Genomic DNA, 25,000 nt, shown 5'->3' with positions numbered 1-25,000 from the left:
ATGTGTGTAGGTGTATGTATATATGTATATATTTATATATATATGTACATGTATGTGTATGTGTATATATATATATATTATTTATCATTATTGTATTGATTTGTTGTTTTGTTTATTTATTTATTTTTTCTATTTATTTACCTATTTTTTTATTTTATTTTGTTACTTATTCATTTATTTATATTGTTTACATTTATATATATATATATATATAGATATAAAAAAATAAATAAAAAAAAAAATGTTTGCAGGATGATGTCAATGTAACAATAACTCATCAGATTAACAAATGATGAAGTATATAAAAAAAAAAAAAAAAAAAGAGTAGACAATGACTGCTATTCCAATAAATCCCCTAGTGAACTAACAACACGGGTGATCCATGTGTCCAGCCTGGGATGTCCTTCTGCACGGCCCTTCACGGTATCTCTCCACTGTTTCCATGAAGTGGAACCCATCTAGCGTTCCTATTTCATTGTTGCCGTTAAAAAAACGAATATCGGCCGCTATTATTTTGTTCTTGGTCCAGGTGTGGACTCAGTGTCATGCTAGCTAAGGGGGACAGGTGGGAGGACGGCCGGCTGCGGAGGTCTGGAATCAGTGCCAGCCCGGAGGTTGAAGGTTAACGGGGAGTTCACTGAGTTCAGTGGCAGATGAGTCATCATGACTGAGCTTTACAAAGAGTCTGCCTCTCTGCCTTCTCCGTTTCCAGTTTGTTTTCATGAGCACAAACAACACCACTGTTTGCTTTGGGCTGTTTGAGAACGCAAAATGGGCCCACTTATTTATGAACTATTTTGATACTGTTTTTAATATCAGGTTGTGGATATTGGTAATCTCATTGTGTTCCACCTGTGGCTGTTTGGGAACAGTTGATCTACGGGGGCGGGCTAGGGGAGACATCAGTCTTCACAGTTGTTGTTTCCAGATAATGGGAAAATGCAGTTTAGCAGTCTATCGCTCCAAGGACTGATATTAAATGGAAAAATATTACAAAAATCCAACCTTTTTAATAAAACAGCAACTTTCCAAGGGAATATGAAACTCTGAGACCCAAATCTTCATGTCAATGACCTGCAAATCAGGCTGATAGTGATTTTACCTAATCAACGAGACAAAGAATTTTAGTTTCTTCATGTTGTTACAGTTGACTCTTAATGGTCGTTGATTCGAATAGGATTAGGAATAGGAACAGGCTTCTGATGTTGGAGTATGACGACGTCAAGTGTAAGTCATCCCCTTGTTGTTGAACACTCTGAGATACACAAAATAACATGTGTTGGGCTGAGGATTCTAGGAATGAAGGGAAGCTGTTATCCCCGTGGGTACAACCCACGCCAACATCGTGATACCTTTTCAGAGAAATTCCTCTGTCTTTGTACCGGTGGAGTTGAATGAATTGAACAGATGTAGGTGATCGCTCACAGCTGGGAGGGAACATTTCTTTATATGTATCCTTATAAAGTGACTAAAAGCAAAACCTTTGATGAAATAACTCTTGCCTGCCCTTTCTTCCATGAGCAAAAAGTCTGAAAGAAACCCAATGAAAAAACCGCACCGAACAAACAGCCTCCATCAGTGATCTGGGCGAATAGTGGAGCCCAGCTGAGCCTGTAATGGGCTAAGCACCAGGCTGCGGGTGGACAGGCGGCCGCCTGAGCCAGCACGCAACTTAAGAAGTCGATGACTCGCCCTCTTTATTTAGCCCTGGAGGTTGAAAATATAGTAATTTAATGCCCGGCTTTAGGATAACAGTAATCCTACGCTTGAAATGCAAAGGGCTTTTTGGTGTACAATGAGTTACACAAGAATGGCCACATAAGTAGAAATACAATGACAGGAATCAGGAGTCATTGTGTTTTACGCTTGCTCAAATTCTAAAGTCTTTTCACTGGTGAGCAGGGGGTAGAGAAAGGAGTGAAATGTATTTAACCAGGGAAAACAGGCCTACGTGTCTATCGCCTCTTTGCCCGTTTGAATTAACACTGCAACAGAGAGGGATGGATCTCGGCAGGGTGCCATTGCATTAGCTGCCCCATTATTCTCTAACATTATTATAGTGTAGACATTAGCAAGTTCACAAAGAGAGTCACAAAGAGAAACAAAAGAAGCGAAGCAGAAAAAAGAAAGAAAGGTAGAAATAAAATAAAACAAAGTTACTTCGCTGCAAGTTTCGGCTGGCGTGATCAGTTTCAGTGAATTAGCATCTCACATCATTGCATCTTTGTCAGGTTAGCATGTCAGCTCACACCGCTACCGAGTGAATCCACAGGGACAGGGAGCCAGGTTAGCATGTCAGCTCACACCGCTACCGAGTGAATCCACAGGGACAGGGAGCCAGGGGAGCATTCAGACTGAATTAGCTCACGACTCCTGGGATAGAGGCACTCTTCTGAGAGGCTGTCCAACCCGCTATTCAACTGTAGAATGGCATAACAAAACCAAACCCTGAGCCACCATTTCATACACAGCGTCACCATGATGTCTATTTCTTAATTGCTTCTCAATTATCACAAGCACATGTGCTACTCATAAGAATATGGCATGTTTGATGCGGTTCACAGCAGGCTCGTCCTGCTGTGATTTTAAACTTCTTCTCAAAGTAATGACCGCAAGTAAATTCAGCCTGACATTTAACTGAATATATTATGTAAAACATGAATGCAAAACAAATGAAAAAAATACGTAATAAATGGGACATTAACTGACAAAGGGACACAGTTATTCTGAACCCATTACGGTTTCTGTTTGTCCAGGCACATCCTTGAATATGAAACGATTCAATTGTGGCCACATCCAAACAGAGAAGTGCAAGGCGTGGTTCGGGTTTCAGAGATGTTCTCGCTGATTTTCCTCTGTGAATGTGTGCAGGAGGGAATCCATGTTGGCGGATGCACACCATGTTTTAACCATTGGAACCAGATTAAAATCCACAGTCTGTTATCGCACATGTACACATGGATTCACTCAGCCCACAAGCTCTCGGGTTTACAGAAAAATGTCGGTGCTGGGGAGGAAGCAAAGGAGCCAATGTAGGAAGCAAGCTGCCTTAACAAATTGATCCTTATTCTTTCTTTTGACTGAGGTAAACACTGTAAGCTGGGCGAGAGTGACAAAAAGTGCCAAAGCACAAAGCTATATTTTTATTTGACATGCTAAGACACCCTAACTTTCGAGTCAGCTAATATTTGAAGATCTATTCAATTCAGTCATAGACCACAGTGATAAAGGCTTATACACTTGACGGTGTACCTCCTAAACTTGAACACTGGGACTTTTCCGTCCATCACTTACCAGGGAGTGCCTATCTAAGGTTTACCTTCAATGGTTTGTTTCCTGCGAAGCACAAAGAACCCAGAGTTCTTTCTTGTCTAAGCTGATGCATCCAACTGTGTGTGCAGAAAAAATGGGTGAATGGGCGTACAGCGACTCTTTTGACCTTTAAAAAGTTGAAACTTTGGAATCGGTTTTGGAAAGAGAGACTGTTATGTCTGTAAAAAAAATTCACCCAACTTCACTTGCTAGCTTAGACAACAAACATTGTCTGCAGGAAGACATGATTTTAAACACAGACGTTTAAAATCATGTTGTTTATAGTCATGCGACTATAAACAGCATGATTTTAAACTTCTTAATTTGGCTCCAAGGTGTAGTATTTTTCTCGGACTGAACTGAAGGGCTGAAGATTTGCAGATCAGGAGGCAAACAAGACTCTGGCCAGTATATGCCTAGTGGATCGCAGTGGGTATCTCCTGAGCACCTCCATGCACAGGAGGTTCTAGAGCTGTCGTTCACGCCCAGGTTCCATGCCTCTTTCCTCCCTCTCTCTTTCTGTCTCTCCTTTCGATCTTAAACCCCTGTGCTTATCCAGAGCCATAACCTTTTATATTATTCTCTATCAGCTCCCAGACCTCTATCAAAGATGAACTTGGACCATCTGCAAAGCTCATTTGATGTATCCCTCTCTGCGTGTTTTCTTTTCATCATATATCTCTTTGTACCGTTCTCTATCTCTGTGTCTCAATCAGTCAATCTTGCTCTCTCGCTCTCCCCCAATTCGTTTTCGTCGCCCTCCCTCTAGCTCATCCCCTGGCTCTCCAGTCCAGTCTTTCTACATTGTGGGCCTTTTGTTTTCCCATGTCATGGAATATTTCTCATAAAGTCTAAACCCAGGAATAAAAGCTCCTTATCACTGATCCATAATACATCACTCCAGACATTTGTGCTGTGTTGGTCAGCCCGAAGTGCGATTTGGTGTCGGGGAAAACAAATGGCGTTGTGAGATCTTCATACGATGATATCGTCCTCACTAGCTCGCCTCGTGTCAGAGGCAATGCCGTGCTTGTTTTTCGGAACCTCCATCGCTGATATCCACACAGGGTCCGGATACCAACGAGATATTACAATACACAGACGTGTCCTGTTTCATATTTCATCAGAGTAATCACTGTAAAATCACTGAAGTCGGAAGCGGAGGCCAAACGAATAGCACTCTTCATCATTAAGGATTTAATAATACTTTGATCAGTTTAAAACTGCCCTATCTATACCATCGAGAACATTTTCATCTATTTATTCTTATTTGAATCGTTGAACTGCGGGGGAGTGCGGTCCCTTTACTGTATATACTATTAGTGTATTAAAAAGGCTCAAACAAACACCAACTGGGTGTCCTTAAAGCTTTGTTGACACCGAGAGAAGCTCCAAGAGTATCCCGCTGTTAAAGAACATCCAGCCCTGTTTTGCTTTCAGCTTAACAAGTAAATAATGCAGGGTGAAGATTCTCTGTTGTACCATCATCCATAAAGTAAACCGCCCTCACATAATATACCAAACGGGGTCTAGCCATTGTGTTGTGTTGTTGTGATGCATGTTTCAACAAATAAGAAGCCTACTGTTTTACGAAGTACGTATAACATACTTCACAGTTTTCACTGAACCATGATCCATAAAATACACAACCTTTATACAATATAAGTTGTTTGTTGTGGTCTTATAATGTGTGCATGGTTCAATAGATAAATACTTTATTTAATTAGCGTAACAACAGTCTTTCCTCAACGGGTTGTAAAAGCTTTCAGCAGTAGCTAAACAAGTCATTCCCCTCTGTGTATCAGTATTGTGACTTGATGTAATTGTGTGCGTAATTGTAATCGTGTAATTATGAGCATTGATATATGACTGTTTATTCAATTGAAGTTGATTGAGGTGCAGCATACTATTTTTGGTATATCGTGGTTAACAATTCCTCTTAATTTAAGCCTCAAAGCCCTCCGCACTCCAGAGCACCCTAGTCTGGACGACGTCTCCTCTCCCGCTATCACCTCGTCCCAAACCAAGCAACTCTTTCACAGCAGAGGTCTGATCAGGCCGTTTTGTTCTAATATAGAACAAAAACACCTCTCTCCAACGCATCACAAACCAAGAGGTCACCATCGGCAAAGCGGTCCAGGTTGTTTTTCAATCAGCGCTCTCATAAGACACCCAGCAGGGAGTCGCAACGGTGCGAGGAGCTACCGGACGATCAATGTCCCAACCGGCGCCATTCAGCCCCCCAATGTCTGCTTTAATAACATCTGTCTCAAATACACCTTAACCGGAGGTTCTGTACAACACGATGAACCAGTAACTTGAGCATTTGACTCTTTATAATATGACATAATGAAAGAAATTTAGCAAATGTAAAATGCATAATTTTGACTTGATAAATTTGAAAGAAAATCAAAATAACCCATACATAAAAAAAAAAAAAAACGACCAGAGACATGACAAAATGTAGAAGATTAAAAGCGGGAGTGAATGAACCTACCGCTGATCATGGCTCTCTTGGGCAGGATGGTGACGGCCCCCACGGCCGCGTCCTCCAGCTGGTGGATGGGGCTGTTCTTGGCCCCCCAACTGTCGGAGCCGATCCACATGAAGTGGCCCACCTGGTCGGCCCGCTTGCTGGCGTTCAGAATGCCCCTGCAGGCCAACACAGGATGACTCAATGACTCACCACTCGCAAGGTCATGCAAAGTGTGTGTGTGTGGTTGTGTATGTACTGTACTGTGTGCAGTTCATGCACGTACAGTGTATGTGAATATGTTAACTGACAGATAGCTGGCTTTATGTGTGTGTAATTAGACCCAGCCACCCGTAACTTGACCGATGGCAGCCCATAAACCTGAGGTATAATACTCTAGATAGCACACTTTCAATTATATAAGGTATGACCTTTAATTTGATAGCCTGGGTGTTTGTTGGTCGTGTAGGTTCTATAAGCGTGACAGAATTGGTTGATAGCATGTAAGGAAGTGTCTGTGGGGGGTCAAAGACATGATTCAATGAGTTAACAAGATTCGTGACACACATTTGCACAAGGACAACATTACTGTTCATGATTGTCATGTTAAACGAGTGTTTAAAATCGAAATGGACTCATATTTCCAACGTCAAAATTGACTGAACCAATAATTGCTAACACAATTGCTGACAGCCAACGTACAGTAAATACACAAAATGAGCTTCTGTTATCATCATTGATAACATCTGGTCCTAATGTCGGGACCAGATGTTATCAATGTTATGTGATAGTATGTCATTACAGAAAGTATACCACGGACCATATTGGCACCATTGGGCTTGTCTCCCAAATGCATCATCTTTTATATCGAAAAACCTTCCTTGCTTTGCGGCTTGTGTTGCTGCTGTCGGTTACCAGTCCCAGCAGTACTCAAGTCAGCCTTATAAACCAGGATGAAGGGCTCACCTGATGTCCTCGTCGGAGGCGAAGAGGATGACGGCCCGGGCGTACCGCGTGTCCAGGAGCAGACGGATGATCTTGTCAAAGTCCGCCGCTTTGTGGTCATGGGGGATCTTCAGGGACTGGGCGATGCATATCCCACCTGGAGGAGACAGAGACGGCTTAACTGGGGCTCAAAGGATGGAGAGCATTTTTTTATTTTTCGTTTGCTCCCTCTAGAATCTGCTCTTAAAGGTTGTGCCATTAAGTTTGAGGCTGCTGGAAGGAACTTTGAAAAGAGGCGTACAAAAAGCAGAGAGCGCTGGAGCTTTGTTCTCCGTACTCTTTAAACCTAGCTAAGATACAATGCACTGACTTATACAGGGTTGAAGAAGAAAGACCCAAAAGTTTGAGTGTCTTTGTTCAATAAATGTCACTCCACTGCAAAACATTCCTTTGGACTCCTTATATTCTTCATTCACACTCCATTACACAGACGTTTATTGTCTTCAACAGATAAACCATTTCCAAAATCCACATTTTGGTTTTGATCACCAGTGTGGGAAATCAATCTGTTTTGACATTACATGCAACAATGATGACTATCATATTGTGGAAACAAAGACAAAACATTGCCAACACCATTGTTTTGGATGCTTTTCAGAGCTCATCATCATTATTTGGGGTTTAAGATGTTATGATACGAGTGTACAAGCTACAAACAGAGACAGAATATTGCCATGTGAATGATGGTAATCTTGTGAACAATTAAATTCTTTATCCGTCTCAATTCTCCAAAGTAACAAATAAATGTAGCAAAATTGACAATTTTCCTATTTGAGTAGCCAACTTTGGATTGTTTCTGCATTGTTGAACAAAGCTAGAATCACATCCCAGTAAGCCATATTTTACTTCAGCATTACATGTACCGTGATAAGAATAGACAGAATGTGGAGATGTCCCCTTTTTCACATATTTTATTTGGTTATGGGACGGCAACTACAAACCTACAGATTTAATTTCAAAAACCTGGTCCACCGAGGTTGGGGCGTTTAGCTCGAGGGTGCTCAAAGGAACGTTGCAGATGCAAGGAATCTGCACCAGCAGGGAGTTCAACACCTTAGGCAGTACCCTTTCTTGTCCCACTCTGTATCTCCCTTAATTCATCGATGTAGGAGAATATCTAATCCAAAAACAGAAGTTGAATTCCTTCCACTGCTTAGTTGAAGAGGAAAAGAAGGGGACCCTGTAATCACCTATCTCACCTGTCGGTGTCATGTGAAGTTGAAGGGTGAACCTGACAAGCAACAGTGAAACGGGTCGTTTCCGTAAATAAATTAGCTTACTTTTGTGCAGTGATTTTACACATTTTTTGGCATTATACTATTACCACCAGCACCTGAGAATCAAAAGGCTATGCAAAGGGACTTTGTTCTTTTGGGTGAAAGAAGGCGCTTGGATCCTAGTTGTGGTGTGGTCATCTGACACACAGCAGAACCAAGTCAATCCATCAACAACTAATGAAAGATACAAACCGATTATTTGTTAAATGAATCAACAAACCTTCACCATTATCAAAGTTTCTTTCCATCTCTCTGGAATCATTATTTGGCATGGATCGAGCTGGCATCACGGTATCTTTCTTTCAATTTATAATTGACTCTGGCTGGTTAATTTACTTTGAATAGGGATTTGCGCAAACATACTTTTTTCCTGGAAAATAATCTTCAAATTACCCTATTAATTCCTCATTAATCAAGTTAATTTCTTCAGTTTTAGATTTACTGTCAGCCTTGCTATCGGCAAGAGGCCATGGGTGGTTTAACTTCCATATTGGGAAAATATGGACGTTTCAGTAAAATGCAGTGAAATATCCCTGAAAGTAACTATTATTTGTCATAAATCATTCCAATTGGACATTGTATTGTGCTGTGCAGTCCCCAAGGACAACAGACGACAGCTGTAGTTAAGGCACAAGCTGATTTGCTTTTAAGTCTGTAAAATGGAGATGGAAAATGGGCTCCTCGTTTAAGATTGTTACCAGAACCCTTGACAGTTGCAAAATATGTTGTTATAAAGACCCCTCTATTATGCCCAATTTAAATTGCAGCAAACTTGATTGATCAAATCTCCCACCACAACCTTGGTGGCTGTAAACATCAACAGGGCTTTTAATATTTTTGCTGCAACTTCTTCCCACCAATAAATCAACGTTGTGAATTCGGAGTGCTGTTTCCTAACTTGACATTGTCACTGTCGGCCAAGGACACCAGCAGCTGTCCAAAAAGGATGCTGATGACCAGCGAGCGGACTGCCCTTCAATCGGCTCAATGACCCCGACGGACCAAACACAAACACACACATGTGTGCACGCACATACACTTAGGCCCCGTCCACACAAAGCCGAAACGAGCGAAACCGTTCCGGTTTCGATCTATCCGGTTTCGGAGTATCCCCGTAAAGACGGAGTCAATCGAAACCGGGTAGATCTGTAGAAACGCTGTAGTACACATGCCAGGCCCATAAGGGGCGCTGCTTCTGCTACAGATATCCAGAAGAAAAATAAATAAGAAGAGGCGAGCATGCGCATAAAGGCTGCCCCCCGAACCACTAACAACACAAACAGTCAGTTAACAGTCTCAATAAATAATGGCTTAGCAACCCAACAAGGGACATGATCTCCTGCAGAACGATTACATCATCTTTGTTGTTGTAACTTGTGAGTTCTGAGACTCCGCGGGCTTAACAGTCATGGGCTAGAGGGTCGAGGGGTGGGGCGATGACGTCATGGTTTACGGTTTCAGTCGGTTTCAGGCGTCCACACGAATCCAAAACGAAACCGGGGAGATTTGAAACCACCTCCGAGGGTGGTTTCAGAAGTTTACGGTTTCGGTCAGCGGATTCGCCGGCTTTGTGTGGACGGAAGGCCGAACCGTACAAGACCTTTGCGGTTTCGCCATGAAATCGGCTTTGTGTGGACGGGGCCTTAGACATCATCACAACCACATACATGCCCAGCCCACACAAATCTCCACCATTATTCTCCCTGTGCCGCTGTGTAGCTAAAGCGCTAATGGCTAAAGCTTGTGACCCCACAGCCACACACGCCTCGCGGAGTGTGTGTGGTGGTAGTCATCACGGCTAGACAGGCAGCCCGCCTTAATTGGCTCCTCCTCCTCCTTCTTCTTCTTCTTCTTCTTCTTCTTCTTCTTCTTCTTCTTCTTCTTCTTCTTCTTCTTCTTCTTCTTCTTCTTCTTCTTCTTCTTCTTCTTCTTCTTCTTCTTCTTCTTCTTCTTCTTCTTCTTCTTCTTCTTCTTCTTCTTCTTCTTCTTCTTCTTCTTCTTCTTCTTCTTCTTCTTCTTCTTCTTCTTCTTCAGCGCCTGTTGATGTATTGCTTTTTTAACCGCAGTGCTTGGAGAGAGATCGCAGGCCTCAGGGGAAATAGATGTTGGTGATTCAGGGCACTTCTCATTATCACGCAGAGCAATTTACCATCCCACAGCCCAGAGGAACTGGGAGGGAGAACCACCACAGCTGGGTGTCTGGGGCCTCTGTCTGGGGCGTCTTCTGAGACTTCAGGCGATGTGGTCGATGACTTGGTTAAACTTTATTTGGCTCCTCATTATTAACAAGCACTTTGTGCCAACACTTAGGAAGAACTATTTCGGTAGACAATGTGGTTGACTTCAGCAGAAAAGCGAGAGTATCACCGGTATTTTTAATGACTGATGTTCCTGTATTATTATAGTATATTGTCTACATATCGTTGGTCTCATAGCATAATTGCCTTGGTCACATTTTGGCCAAATTTTGATATCTAACCTAACTCTCTCTCCTAACGCATCTGATTCACTGTGCCTCATTGGATATGTCCTCAGGCAATGCTTTTCAGAGTGCTTTTTACATTCCATAATCCCTATCTGCCTTGATTTAGGCATTTGTTATGCTAAATACAAGATGACCCTTTAAATATCACTTACTAACAATATGCTATGTTTGCATTACATTAGTGAGGGAAACTGATCTTTTCCAGTTCTGGAACACATTGCATAGGACTTGATCAGCCAATCACAGAAGAGATTATAGATAATTATATGATACAGATAAGTTTCAGGTTTCATAGAGGTATAGTTATTAGACCCGAGCTGTTAAACATACAACAGCACACAGTAGCAACGGAGGAAGATCGAGGCATCGGAATTCTGCATGGACCGTGGAACCTTTAGTTATCGGATAGAAAAGAGATCTGAAATAATTTTCCCCGATACATTATAGTGATCTCATCTAAGCCAGCATTAACAATTCTGCATACATAATATAGTATGTGAGTGGTTTATGAAAACACCCATATTGACCAAACACTGAGACATTGGGATGCTGTTAATAGATGTTTCTCTTAAATATTGTTTTGATCGAGTTGATTCTGCAAAGGTTGACAGCTCTGCAGTTCTGGGGGTGGAATGCGTTTTTAGCCCCCTTGCTCTATATTTAAAACATAAAAGCATCTAATTTCTGTAAACAGGAACTGCATACATTATACTGGGTCAGAGCATCTTTCATAACAGGTCTTTTTCAGAAGATATCCACCATTTAAAGAACGTGAAGGAGCATATGACTGGATTATTGCTTCTGCTTTCCATTCTATTTAGCCTTAGGAGCGTGAGAAGACTGTAACAGATATACCATATCCATTGCATTTGTCAAAACTGCAAACTGTCATGACAAATTGCCACCCCCTCCCTTATCTGAAATTTAATTTAAAAGCGGCGTTATTACAGATCAAATATATATAGTCGGTGAGGGTATTCAGTGTGGGTTCTGCATTTTATTAAATAAAATGAATAAAACATTTGACTTGGGCTATGCGGTAGTCTCATTTGTATTCATCCCCCCTCTTGTTATTCCTGGTCAGACAATTGTTTTCATATCCCTGGCCCATATGAAAGGGTAGTTTAGAAGTGCTGCTGATTGAAATGTAGTTTAATAAACTGCATGCATACATTTTGGTCACGGAGTTGGAGAGGGTCTTTGTACCGTCCTCACCGGCAGTTTGAGATGGTGGGGGATTATCCCCCTTCAACCGTTTCAGATTTATTAATGCATCATTTTGCTAAATACCGAAGAAACAAATGGCAGGCACGTTTTTAGCGGCGGGTAAGAGTTATGCATGTTGCTCAAGGATTCCAACGGGTACATTGAGCTTCAAACCCAGAACAACTTTTGGCAGGGAATCAAACCACTAACACGTACTCTTACCATATGACCACTATTCTGCTCGCCTTATTTAATGTGTGCAATCGTGTAGGCCTACTGTCATCAGCACCAAACCATAAAACAACGTATTTCAAATTTAAACAACTCGTCGGTTCTTAAACATGACATATTAGACGCCCGCAAAAACTCACAGGTCACATCTATGCCAACTAGCAGTGAGTAATGCATCTGACAGCAGAGCCAAACGCATGCAAACCAAGGTCTAGAATTCAACCACAACCCCACCAGCCGTGCTCATGTTGACCTCGATTGGGCTAGACATGTCTGGATAGATCCCCTTCTTGATGGCTACGACGCCGCTCATTGACCCCCCCTCGCCTCGCGGGGACACCCTACATCACATAGCCATCCAAGGGGGAGGCTCAGCCTTTGACCTATTGATCCCATGGCACTCCGCTCTCAGAGGCAGGATTAATCCATCCCAGGGAACCTCACGAGGGAAGGCATGTTTTCCATCGCGTCGTGTCAATTTCAAAGTGCCACTGTGACGCACGCCTGCTGTTTTGATGCGAAACACCTCTCAGTTGCCACAGCGACAGTTCTGTCATGGCCAGAGGCTTCGTCGTTGCGAAGGTTGCTGTGATGCCGGTGACTTCACACTACGTTGTGCTCATAGTGTGACGGATCAACTTGGTTTACTTTCATTGTCGTGTGTCATTCTCGCCAAATTTTCCCAAGGAATAATTGGTTTCTATGTCAAATATAACCGATGCGCAATTGGACCGGTTTTGTGCATCGTGAAGTCTTTTCTTCAGAAATGGTCTTGAATGACGATTAATACGTCATTCCAGTTTAACAGCACGGTGGAGTACTTGAGGAAGGATGAATTGAAAGGGCATGACGAGAAGTTCAACGAGGAAAGACTGGACCTGCCCCACTCAAACAATGAGCGAAACACGGCTGTTTTTGTTGCAGAGTGAAACCCTGAAATACAAAGGATAAATAGAGCATTTATATGGAGGGCTAGAGTAATTGCTATTCCATGAGCAGACAATTGTGATCATACTAGAATAAAAAGTAGGAGAAAGTCAAGGAAATTGACTGACTAGTGACGAGGACTTATTATGTGTGATATTGTATTTTTGGGATTTATATGAAGTCAATTAGCTGACCCTTTTATCCAGGTAGGGGTGAGTCATCTCGCTCTAGGATAGGTACATGTAGTCTGTGGACATTGAGGTCAAGACCCGAAATTGTTCCGCTGGGCTTCAAACACTTTAGCCATGAGTCGGTCGGTCTTGTTTCGTTTAAACAGCGCAAGCCTGAGGTAGTTGGCCGAGGTATTTTAACGTATGACTGCTCAAGAATAACACGGGGGATCTCTGCATTCAGTACAGGCAGGACTGTGTTTTTACGAGGCTGTAAAACCCTGACTGGTAACGGCCAGCCAGCCAGTACACATAAACAGACGGGACTTATGGGCCTCTGCCCTGCCCCAGAATTTATCGATATCAGCCCCGTCCAAGTATTGATCCTGGTTATCATTCTTGGATTCATCTATGTCCATATCTATGAGGTCTGGGCCGGGGGCGGCGACGGTGAGGATGAGGGCTGGTGGAGAGGGCCGAGACGGGGAGACTGAGTAATGGCTTCATTCAGCACCGAGCCGCCCAGCCGGGGAGCGAGGGCCTCGCTGAGCACCAAAAGCTAACAAGGTCACCATGGCGGAGGAGGACCGCGCCAGGGAAGACTGCCGCTCCGGAGTACGGAACCCGGAACAACGCACTACGATCCGCACTCCCGGAGTCGGAAACCCGGAAACGCCCGAGCGACGACGTGCGAGCTGTTACGTATTTTAAGAACACAAGCTGTATTTCCCTCACTTAACCACTAGGAAGTAGGACCAAACATATAAGCCGTAAATACTATACATAGCCACAAGGGGAGCAAGACCTTACTGAACGCTGCAATAAATACTTTAGCCACAGAAGGCAGCACCACAGACAAATGAGGAAGCCGAGGGTTATACGTCACACCGGCTCCTCCCACTCCTTCCGGGTCTTGCCGACCAGACGATAACACCAGGAACACGGGGGAGAGATCGCCAGAATCTCACCGGCAGCTATTGGACAGGGTTAATGTTTCTTGATCAGCTGGGAGACGCTCGCACGTGCTTAGATACGCTTCAACCTCCCATTGCTTCATAGTCTCAGTTTACCATACCGAAAATACGAGATACCAAATAAAGTCTCTTAAAAGCTATCCTTTGGATTTGACCACTTTCCTTGAAGAACTCAGCAGAGCATAATTGGGGGTGGGGGTGTGATGTCACGTCTTTAAAAATATTCTGTCGATACTAGAAGAATTATTCCAAGGATCAGGGCCGGAAATACATCTCAGGGTTTCTGGGAACAGGAACGGCCGGATCTAACGTCAGTGAGTCGGGTCTTAGTACAAGTTGGATTGAAGCAAGGTGGTAGCTAGTAGTGTTGTGGATATTGTTTGATTCCCAGACTTTAATGAACTGTATTCGAGTCCTCAATGCCCGTAGATTGACCTCCCCCCTACCTGCTCCTTCAAGATGACTCTGGGCCAATGCATGCCACATCTGATGACTGCGTCGCTGATGAATGACCCGATGGTGAGCATAAGTGCAACGCAGCGCAACGACTGTACCACCACGACAAGGACGACTCTTTAAAGGCGCTCTGATGATGGCCCTGAAGTGGCTTTGTCACCCTGACAAGACACAGTTTGTCAGACATGATGCACTACAGAAATGGTGGGAGCTAGACTGGAACCCACACAGATTATACTTAAGCATTTACACTGTATTCCAGGACAGCGAGACAACTCTATCACCCTTACGGGAATCCTAAACTAAGGACAAGAGCTCAGAGTTAGTCCCCTCGGTGAGTCCTTGTCTGTTTCCTTGAGGGAGGCCATTTTGAAAGGATGACCTTTTGACCGCCTGCGACAGCCAATACCAAGCGTCCATTTGCCTCTCGCTCCTCCTCTCTCTTTTCGTCTCTCACCCTTTTAAAAGTACAAGCCACAAACTCAGAGCTCCAGGGTCACTGCCTGTCCCTGTTTTACTACACAGAGAACGCATTTAGGCACACACTCACAGAAACACAAACACAGATACTAATCTGTATTTTTTCCTACTTTCTGTCAAACAGACGATGTACACGACAAATGTAACTCCTTAAAACTATTGATCATGACGTCTTCAAACGCTGTCTCGGGGAAAAACATGAAAAAAATATCAAACCTGAATTTAATCCAATCCCAGTACACACACACACACACACACAGACACACACACACACACACACACACACACACACACACACACACACACACACACACACACACACACACACACACACACACACACACACACACACACACACACACACACACACACACACACACACACACACACACACACGTCAATAAATAAACACACTGCACACACAAACCTGGATGGAATAATCACACACTACACACAAACTTGAATAGATCAGCCACACACCCACACACAAGAAAAAACATATTTCATATTACATTCGGATCTCTCAGAGCATTTGCATATTTGCTGCACGCTCTGCATACGAATGCCTGAATCAAATTCATCCAAGAGAATTTGACTTCAAACTGCATGTAAAACACAGGTGGAGACGATGTCTCCGCTGGGTCTAACTCTGAATCTAATCTCGGGTTCATCTGCTAAAGTACCACCTCCGAAAACAACAACCAAACAATAACAAAACAACAACAACAACAACCTATCACATTCATTGTAAAGCAAAGCGCTGCGCCGTGGCGGTATAAATATGAGCGTTAGCGTTTGATCAAGCGGTCTACAAACAGTGAGCGTTGAGAGAGGATGAATCACAAAGAGGCTTTCATCATCTGTACCGCTACACCCAGGCCATCTGGACTATCAAAGCGCTGCATTTGTATGCAGGGCGGCGGAGAACTCTCCACAAGCTGACTGTGCTGGCTAGCTGTGCGCCGGTCAAGCTCAGGGCCTGGCTTTTGGCACGCTGTGATTTACAGCGGCGAATTGGTGATACGCCAAGGACGGCATATGTCGAAGCAGTCCTTCGTGATGGTCTGTAAATATAAATATATTTTAGGCTGTTACGAATCAATATGTTTGGCTTTGAGCGATTACATGCTTGAGTGAACATAAAGGCATTCAGAGGCTGACTCAAATCTTGAGATGCAAAAACAGACAAACAGAAAATAATAGATAGCCTGCATAAATATATTATCGTCCCTTTCGCTATGTCAACCTCCTTTTCTCTAAATACAACATTTGTTTCTTGCCTTGCTTGCTTGCTCTTAGCTATTGATGTTTTGCCTTCCGATCATGTTTCAGGTCAAGGCTTGTGATAGCCAAATGGGGAAAATACTGTCTGTTTACTGAGGTGTGTCTTTTGCTAAGAAAAGACTCAAGTCAGGTTTTGGTTTTTAATTTTTAGGATGCTTTAGGACTAGCTGGCAATTCTAGTGGGTTTGTGATTATAATAATTGAGTATGTGGTTATCTTGCTAGGAGTCCAGTCTGATAAAACCAATAAAAAGGCTGATTGCTTAATGTTCATGAATCAGAAGGAAATAATATTTCACACAGCTTTGTTTTATTTTACACAATTCAAGATGAAAATGACAGCGCTCAAAATCCTAATGGCATATTTAGTCCGAGATTGATATACAGAACGGATGTGTTTATATACGAGACTTCACACATTTGACAATACTAGAAAAGTTGAATGGTCACTAAAATCACTTCTAAAATCTCTTTTGCCATTTTAACTCAATTCATATTCGCTTCCTCAATATCCACTGCAACTATCCTACTTGCACTCCCATTCCTTAACTCCTTGAAGTCTTCCCTTTACTCCTGTGATTCTACCAATATCTTCCGTCTTATAATGTGAACCCATAAATCCGACAGAGATAAAAAAAAAAAAAATCAAAGACATATGTGTTTCTTTTTTTTATCGAACGGTGCACTCCAGCGTCTCAGATCACTGAGCTGCGCTTGGCCGGTGTGAAGTAGTTTGGCCGGCGATTTGGCTGACAGAAGGGTACAGCACAGCACAGAGGACAAACAACATCTGACAAAGTGAGCGGGATAAACTATTCAGGGCCAACTGTACAATAAATCACACCGTAGCAGACCAGTGAATCACATGAGGGCGAAGATGCCTAAATGGGTCAAGTGTCTGAATAGAAGTTGAACAATAGTAAACAAACGAAAGAGAGACTGATAAAGACAAATAAAAGGGTGAGGGAGCGGTGGAGGGAAAGACACTGAGTGATCGAGCGAGTGATAGGAAGGAGAGTGAGAGATCGAGAGAAAGAGACATTGAGCGATGGGGGGATCGTTAGAATCAGAGGGCAGTGAAGTAAAGAGAAAGAATAAGAGGGACATAATTGGACGAGATAGGAATTGATTTAGACAAGAACATGTATGCTGGCAGAATGTGAACAGTGGAAACATTGCGACAATCCCAGAGAGGCACCTATTTTGACAGGCAGGAAAGGAATAAGAAGGTATAAGAACACAAGTGAGAGTGCATTGGTACAGCAGGAGTTGGGAGAGAGAAAGAGGGGAGGAGAGGCTCGTGTTTTACTTCCAACACAATGGAGATGGGGGCTTTGTTCTCTCCAGAGGTTGCTGTGGCAACAAGAACCACAAGTGTCAAGACAATATTCTCAAAATGGATGACCCTTGCCTGTGCGAAACACAGAAACATATTAACGCGAATACCGGCACTCGGGTACCTTGACACTGTTGGGTTATGTTTTCTCTGCTTGCTATTTCCTGTTTATTAACTTAGCAGATACAATTATCCAAGGCAACTTTACAGTGACTTAAGATACAAGTCCTTAAAGAGCAGAAAAGGTGCTAGGGGAATCATACTCACGGATACATAGGTAGGAAGTGGAAACTAGGGATTGAACCCGGTAACCTTCGACTGGGAGTTGAATGCCTTCGCCACAGCATCGACCTGCTTAACGATTTCTGTTTCGTTAAACCTTCTGAACGATCTAGAAATGTATTTTTCACAATTCATTCAAACCCGAACAAGAAGCCAATAAAGGGAAGGAGGGATGGGGGGTCATGTGACAGCATGTGGTTGAGCCAATGAGAAGAATTTCTGGTGCATTCTGGAATCAATACGACAAACATGGGAGTCAATAGACGGACATCGCCTGACCAATTCATAAACGCCCATTAGCATTAAACCTCTGGGTTCCTTTTTTCGATTTCCAAGGGCATTGGTCAACGTGCTCAGACTCAAATGCGATTGGCATCAGCCCGACCCAGGTCAGGTCTGCTGGCAATGTGTCGGAACGGGAAGAGGGCCAAACCATCTGCCAGAGCAAATAAAAGAAGAGCTTGCAGATTCCTCTGGTTCCCAGTCTGGGGAGTTACAGTATAGAGGAGATTATACACGGCTTGTGTTCTCCACAAGAGTAGGTTTACGTCACGGTTCGCTGTTTGTCTGTCAGTTAAGATCCGTTCAGCTCTACCTTCTGTGTTTCGACGGTAGCGATGAGCCTAGAGCTTTTGCACCGATATACCTCCGTGGATTTGTTTGCCTTTTGTGCGAGCAGTTGTAATGTCACAAGGGATTAGCTCACACCAGTGCGCACGACGCTACAACAACAAAAGGAACAAACCTCATCTGTTGATTTAAAAACACCATGACAGCCTGAAGCACAGTTAATTACGACTACGTTCAAAACAGATCAGGCAATAAAAGTTAAAAAAATAAAAGTAATATATAAAAATATCTGTCTGTTTTATGTGTGTTTTTTTGTTGAGCTCAACCGCGAGGATCCCTCCTGATCCTGCAATGCTGTCAGATCTTTGTGTGTGATGTTCTGCGGCCTGCTCTGATTGGACGGAACCAGAGATTCCGTATGAGAGTTCCGATGGTGAAATATTAATAGCAAAAGTGACAGAAAAACAAGTGGAATATTTCCACCAAATTTTCTTGGGCGTGAGTCTTTTATTAAACATATGCATATTTATGTAATACTTTGCTTTAATTCCTTCTTTGGCACTTTGCTATCATTCCCTCCTTTTCGGTCCCTGTGCAATTCCACATTCCTTCAAATACGGTCTCTTAGATTTGTGGTTCATCATCTTTCAATCTTTATATTGCCTTGTCCTTCATGTATTACATGTTTTTCCATGTTCCTCACAATACTGCAGCATTCTTCCAGAACCACACAGCGCTCCAAAATTGCCTCGCCATACAATCTCTCTCTCCGCACGCTTTACAACAGCCCCGACGGACGGAAGTGACTGTAAAGATCGTCATCTTAACAAACATACGTCTGGAATTACAGCTGGTGGCGCCCGTGGAAACATGGTGGAGCAATCACCACCCGAGTAGGCCGTCGTTAATCAACTGCGACGGGTGGCAGGCTGAAGCAGAGGTTATCGGTATCAGCAGCATCATCATTATGGGAGGCTGCCGTGTTTGTGTCATCAAACCCAAACCCATGAGCCTCTTCATGGCCGACCACATGGACGGGAGAGGGGTCATTTCTGTACCGCTGTGTGTAAGCGTGTGTTTGTGTGAGTGTGAGTACGGGTTGGATGCGTGTGTGTTCGTGTGAGCCTGTGCATCTATATACAGTAAGTGTGTCTCCCGGGTGTGTTTTCGATCACGTGGGTATTAATGTGTGAACGCTTGCGGGCATGTATGTGGGATTGCGTCCACATCTCAGTGATATGAGTGTGTCAGTGCATCGGTGTGTGGTGTTTAAATGAGCACGAGTGTGTGCGCGTGTGTGTGTGTGTGTGAGTCTATGTAGCTACATCTATGTGGGTGTGTATATGTGTTTGCATCGATGTGTGAATGTTGAAGGTGTGAGTGTGCACGTACTGTGTATGTGTGCTCGCGGCCCATGCATGGCTGCCAGAGTATCATGTCGTGACTATCTGTTAGTGCTTCCATATATCAGCGAGCCGCTGGGAATGTAGCCTGACATGTGCATGCACAGGTGTCCATATGCAGGCGCACGTATGAGTGGGATGAACGTCCCTGTGGTTTACAGGGCGCGGAGAAACATGAACAAGGTCATATCATTTGATGTTTGTGTGTCTGTGTGTGTGTGTGTGAGTAGAAGACTCGCCCACATACACTAGGGTTGGGCCATATCCATTTTTTAAAACCTCTCCCCAAAGCCCAAGCATGAGGTTTGTTGTTCACCGTCCAAAAAAAGCAACTCATATGATGAAACAAGAGTCTATCTTATAGCGTTGGTGGAAGGTTGGGGAAGCCATAGACTTTGCTCACATATCGACAATGGAGTCAGTAAGGTCAGGCTCATTTTAGGAGAAAAATAATGGGGGGATCCAATATGGCATTCGACGGAGGATTTAAAGTCACCAAATTGAATTCATTGTATACTAAAGGTCATCTGTCAAACTGTCCCTATATTCCGACACGCTGCATGTTGCAGCTGTCAGGGAATTCCAACCTTAATCTTATTTTCCTCTGAATGTCTGCAGTTAGATCCGTAGTTGTCGCAGACAGGGGCCGTCACCTTTCTTCAGCTCGTTCAGGTAAGAGCGCAAGGTGCCATTTTCACACCTTCACTATCATAAGCTCGTTCCTCAGGCTCTGACACCTCCCCCTGATTGGCTGACGTCAAATCAAGTAATCTGGACGCAAACGACCAGAAAATTATTGAAAAAGCGCTTTTAACGAAAGGAACATTTTGAGACGGTATTGATGTGGACACATCCTCATTTTATAGAAGCGGCAAAGACTATATTCTATCCGAGGGATCGCCCCACCCTAACATACAATCGCATTTCCAGCTTGATGTTTCTCATGTGTGTGACATCGCACCTACAAGTGCACACACACACACACACACACACACACACACTCAAACACAAAGTCACATAAATTGTGGTATATGTATGGGTCTGCAGCATATATATGGGTCTGCAATCACATAGACAGGAACCCCAACACTCTAACCCACACATTAGGGTGTATGTGTGTGTGCATGCACCCTCCAACCACGTATGTGTGTGTGCATGACCCCCCACCGACACACTAGTGTGTATATATGTGTGCATGCCCTCCCCACCCACACACGTGAATGTATGTATGTGTGCATGCACCACCGCACCCACACCCTGGTGTATGTGTGTGTGCAGCTCTGGCTGTTGAGCCAGCACCCACCAGGACCCCAGCAGGCTGTTGGTGGGCGGGGCTGAGCAGGTCACAGTGGCTTTGATCATCGACCCCCCAGTCATGCAGTCTCCCTCCCTTCCCTACCTCCCCATCCACCTGCATCCCCCGCTTGCACTCTGTCTTTCTTCTAAATACATCACACTTCCATGATCTCTCTTCCATCTCTCCGGTTTATTCCGCTCGTCGACTTCAAGTGACCTCCTCCTCCTCATCCTCCCTCTCTCCCTCCACTCCTAGCTCAATCCTCCTCATCCTCCCTCTCTCCTCTACCCCTCCTGCTCGTTCCTCCTCCTCCTCCTTCTCCTTCTCCTCCTCCTCCTCCTCCTCCTAGCTCATTCCTCCTTCTCCTCCTCCTCCTCCTCCTCCTCCTCCTCCTCTTCCTCCTCCTCCTCCCTCTCCCCTCCTAGCTCATTCCTCCTTCTCCTCCTCCTCCTCCTCCTCCTCCTCCTCCTCCTCTTCCTCCTCCTCCTCCCTCTCCCCTCCTAGCTCATTCCTCCTTCTCCGAGCTATATCTTCCTTTATCCGACGGCCTCCCTTCTCCGACCGTCTGTCCCCTGTCCTGCCTCTTCTCGTCCCGGTCGATCACGTCTGAGTGTTGACGTGTGACAGCAGAGTGGGAAGAGGCGACAGATGAATAAAGACCTCAGGAGATTTGACTTCTGGGGTACTCAAACCAGCAGGTTCTGCAGATAAGACCCCATTTCAGTAATCCCCAGAGGTCGATAGCTGGTGTTACAGTCACAAAGAGGAACAGTCAACAGATCGAGCGAGACAAGATAAAAAAAACACAAATAACAATTATAATTATAATCCCAGTATTTTTTTAAGCATTTACTGAATAAATATCAGCATTTGAAAATCATTAAATCCAAACTATGTGTTACTGGAAAAGCATTGCTTATTAATCAATGACCCCTCTGATTAATGATGCAAACACATAGATTGTTACACGTAGGCACTGTAACAGTGGTGATGCATGCACACTTAAAGAGTCAATAATACCACTACACTGTGAAGAAAGACGCACATCCAGCAGGTTTTAACGCCGTCCAGATACATTCACATCCCACAGATGGACGATCAAGGTTTAACGTTCCCTCAGTTAGTTTGGCTGGTGTGTGTGTGTGTGTGTCTGTGTTTCAGTGTGTTTGATGCATTCCGATTTATAGAGCAGATCAATCTGTTCTTTACATATCCGAGGCCCATGCTGTTACTTTAAGCTAATAAAAAATTAACCGTATGTATTCTCTGGAACCAGAATGCATGTGTTGTTATTGTGCTTTTGTCCGTTAATGCGATCCAGATTCATGTTTGTGTGTAACAATGTGTTTCATGTTATGTTTGTGTGTGTCTTTTTATGTAGTTGTGTTTTTTTTGTGTTTGAGTGTGTTTGTATATACGTGTGTGTGTGGTCAGATGTGTATGTGTTTGTCTTCTTGTGACTGTTACTCTCAATATATGTCTGTACAAGTCGTATTAGAGGCGCCATCGTGTTTGCGTGTGTGTGTGTGCGTGCGTGCGTGCGTGCGTGCGTGCGTGCGTGCGTGCGTGCGTGCGTGCGTGCGTGCGTGCGTGCGTGCGTGCGTGCGTGCGTGCGTGCGTGCGTGCGTGCGTGTGTGTGTGCGCGACTGCGCGTGCATGTGTGTGGGTATGTCCTCACTTATTTGTCTGTAATCAAGCTCCATTGTCGTCCGGGTCCACGAGGCTGATGTTGTTCTCTGCATGCATTAGAGTAAGTGTCAATTCATCGCCATCCATGCGCCCCCCTTCCATTATCTCCCTCTATATTCATTACGTCTCTCTCTATCTCCCCATTATCTCCCCGGCCTTCCATTAGTTAATGGAAGGGACGCATGGCCAGCAATTCAAGCAAAACAAGACAACAACAACAACACTATAAACATGAATGGATGTTGATTGACGGCGATCTTCTGTCAGCGTGAACCTCTGGATATATAGGAATGTTTGCCAGCCTGTATTATTAGATACCAATCGCTCCAGCTAGTATTGGTGTGGCTTGTGGGGTACTAACCACACCTTGAAATAGATAGCAAGGCCCACACCAGCGGGTCCTGTCACGTTACATTAACGCTGTTCTAAATATGCTCCACACACAGGTAGTGTTTGTCACAGTAACCTTTTCTGTACTTTGGGCGTTTTCAAGGTAATAAAAAAGTATTTCACCACTAAAATGCTTTGTCTTGTCTAAGCTTACTATTCTTATCCACCACACAAGCTGTAATATTTTACAACTGGCATAATGCAATCTGTACCGCTGGTGGCAAACCATTCAACGTACAGTATGAAATGTGTCTGTGTTTCTACAAATAGAAAGTGTGGCCTCATTCTTATCACCATAAGTTTTTGTGATGGGGACCCCAGATAAGAACAGTTCCTAGAAATAATAAAATAAGGGACCAAATGAAGAAATACTTAAACGTGAATAACACCACCCTAAAAATAGCCCCAAATGATCTTGACCTTTCCCTGAGACGTTGAGGAATGAGGCGGCGATACAGTCTCAAGCCTCTGCCCTCAGTTTATCACATGATAGCCCCAACAGAGGGAAGATCACCTGGCTTCTCCAGCACATCAACATGGGGGGGGAGGGGGTGTGACCTTTACAGAACACCAACGTGTGCTCCTCAGCACATATGAACTCCCTCCCCTGAACCTCAGATGTATGTGATAGTCAGACCGGATTGTGTTGGAAAGATTGAAGAAATTGCTATTTACACCCTTTTAATAAAGTGTGGGATTTCTCCCTACAATTTCCCTGTGTTTTCCATTTTCAATTGCCTTGAAATCGGGGATCAAGGTGTGACTTCGACGACGAAATGACTCCCAAGATACGGAGACGTATGATATAGGTTGACCCAATAGGAGGGAGATAAATAGAGAGGGTGAAAGAAGGAATCACTGAAGTTAAGTGAGCTACGGATATAAATTATCATGCATAATAGATTATTTCTGCCCTAAACTATACACCAAGGTGTTCTTTACACGTCTTTTGCATTAAGAAGAGTTCCCAAATGGTATAAAACACCACATTTTTCAATCAAAAAGAATGAATCCATAATTCATGTGACATTGAGAGTTATTATATTCAGCATACGAATCGCCAACATTCATTTTGCCAATTCAATGTGTATTAATTCTTCACGTATGCAAGTGAAGCTTTCATTATGAAACCATTTACATTCTCATTTTCTTTACACTATATTACCCTTTATAGCGCTTTAATTCTATTCACTCAGGCCTATCAAATCTCTCTCCAGGTTATTCACAGATCCAAAGAGCCATGGCTGTTTAATCCTGGCCAAGACAGCATCATATAGTTCCATATAAGATATTATCATAACTGTACCGCCATGTATCAACATTAATAACACTGTATACTAAAGCACAGCATTCCTTGTATGGACAGCAGAACTCCTGGGAAAAATGGGCTTTAAAGACGACACATGTCCACTTTCACACTTTCTTTGCCGAGACTCAAATCACATGACCCTCAGCTTGTCATATGACCTGCCCCACAACTCAGCCATACATGGGTGGAACTGGTATAAACTGATTTCGACCAGTCAAACAGATCAGCACTCTGCGATTCTGATTCTGAGAACAGTGATTCTGATTCTGATTATTTTCCAGCCTGCATCTTCTTAACAAAGATATTGATTTGAGAGCTGGCCATGGCCTACCTTAACAGCAGTGGGTTGTTGGACTCTTAAGGAGGGTCTTAAGGGTCCATTTTAGTTTCGTAGAAAGCCTGTGAAACCGGTCACTGCTGAGGAAGCCTCTGTTTTCATTAGCTG

At 43.7% G+C, this 25,000-nt stretch overlaps 1 protein-coding gene across 1 annotated transcript in view; it reads right to left on the bottom strand.

Moving 5' to 3' along the window:
* LOC130402013 (metabotropic glutamate receptor 7) overlaps positions 1-22,960 on the bottom strand; it is a 75,742-nt gene extending 52,782 nt beyond the window's left edge. Inside the window, exons 1-3 of the mRNA XM_056606084.1 lie at positions 22,846-22,960; positions 6,752-6,887; positions 5,810-5,964 (exon numbers count right to left, since the gene is read on the bottom strand). Of these exons, the coding sequence (XP_056462059.1) occupies positions 5,810-5,964; positions 6,752-6,887; positions 22,846-22,909 (355 nt within the window). The 5' untranslated portion in view covers positions 22,910-22,960. The remainder of the gene's footprint in view (positions 1-5,809; positions 5,965-6,751; positions 6,888-22,845) is intronic.
* Between the last annotated feature and the right edge of the window lie 2,040 nt (positions 22,961-25,000).

Source organism: Gadus chalcogrammus, chromosome 13 (genome assembly GCF_026213295.1).
Source record: "Gadus chalcogrammus isolate NIFS_2021 chromosome 13, NIFS_Gcha_1.0, whole genome shotgun sequence".
NCBI lineage: Eukaryota > Metazoa > Chordata > Actinopteri > Gadiformes > Gadidae > Gadus > Gadus chalcogrammus.
Note: the sequence above shows the minus strand (reverse complement) of the source record. Positions and strands in the feature narration are given on the sequence as shown.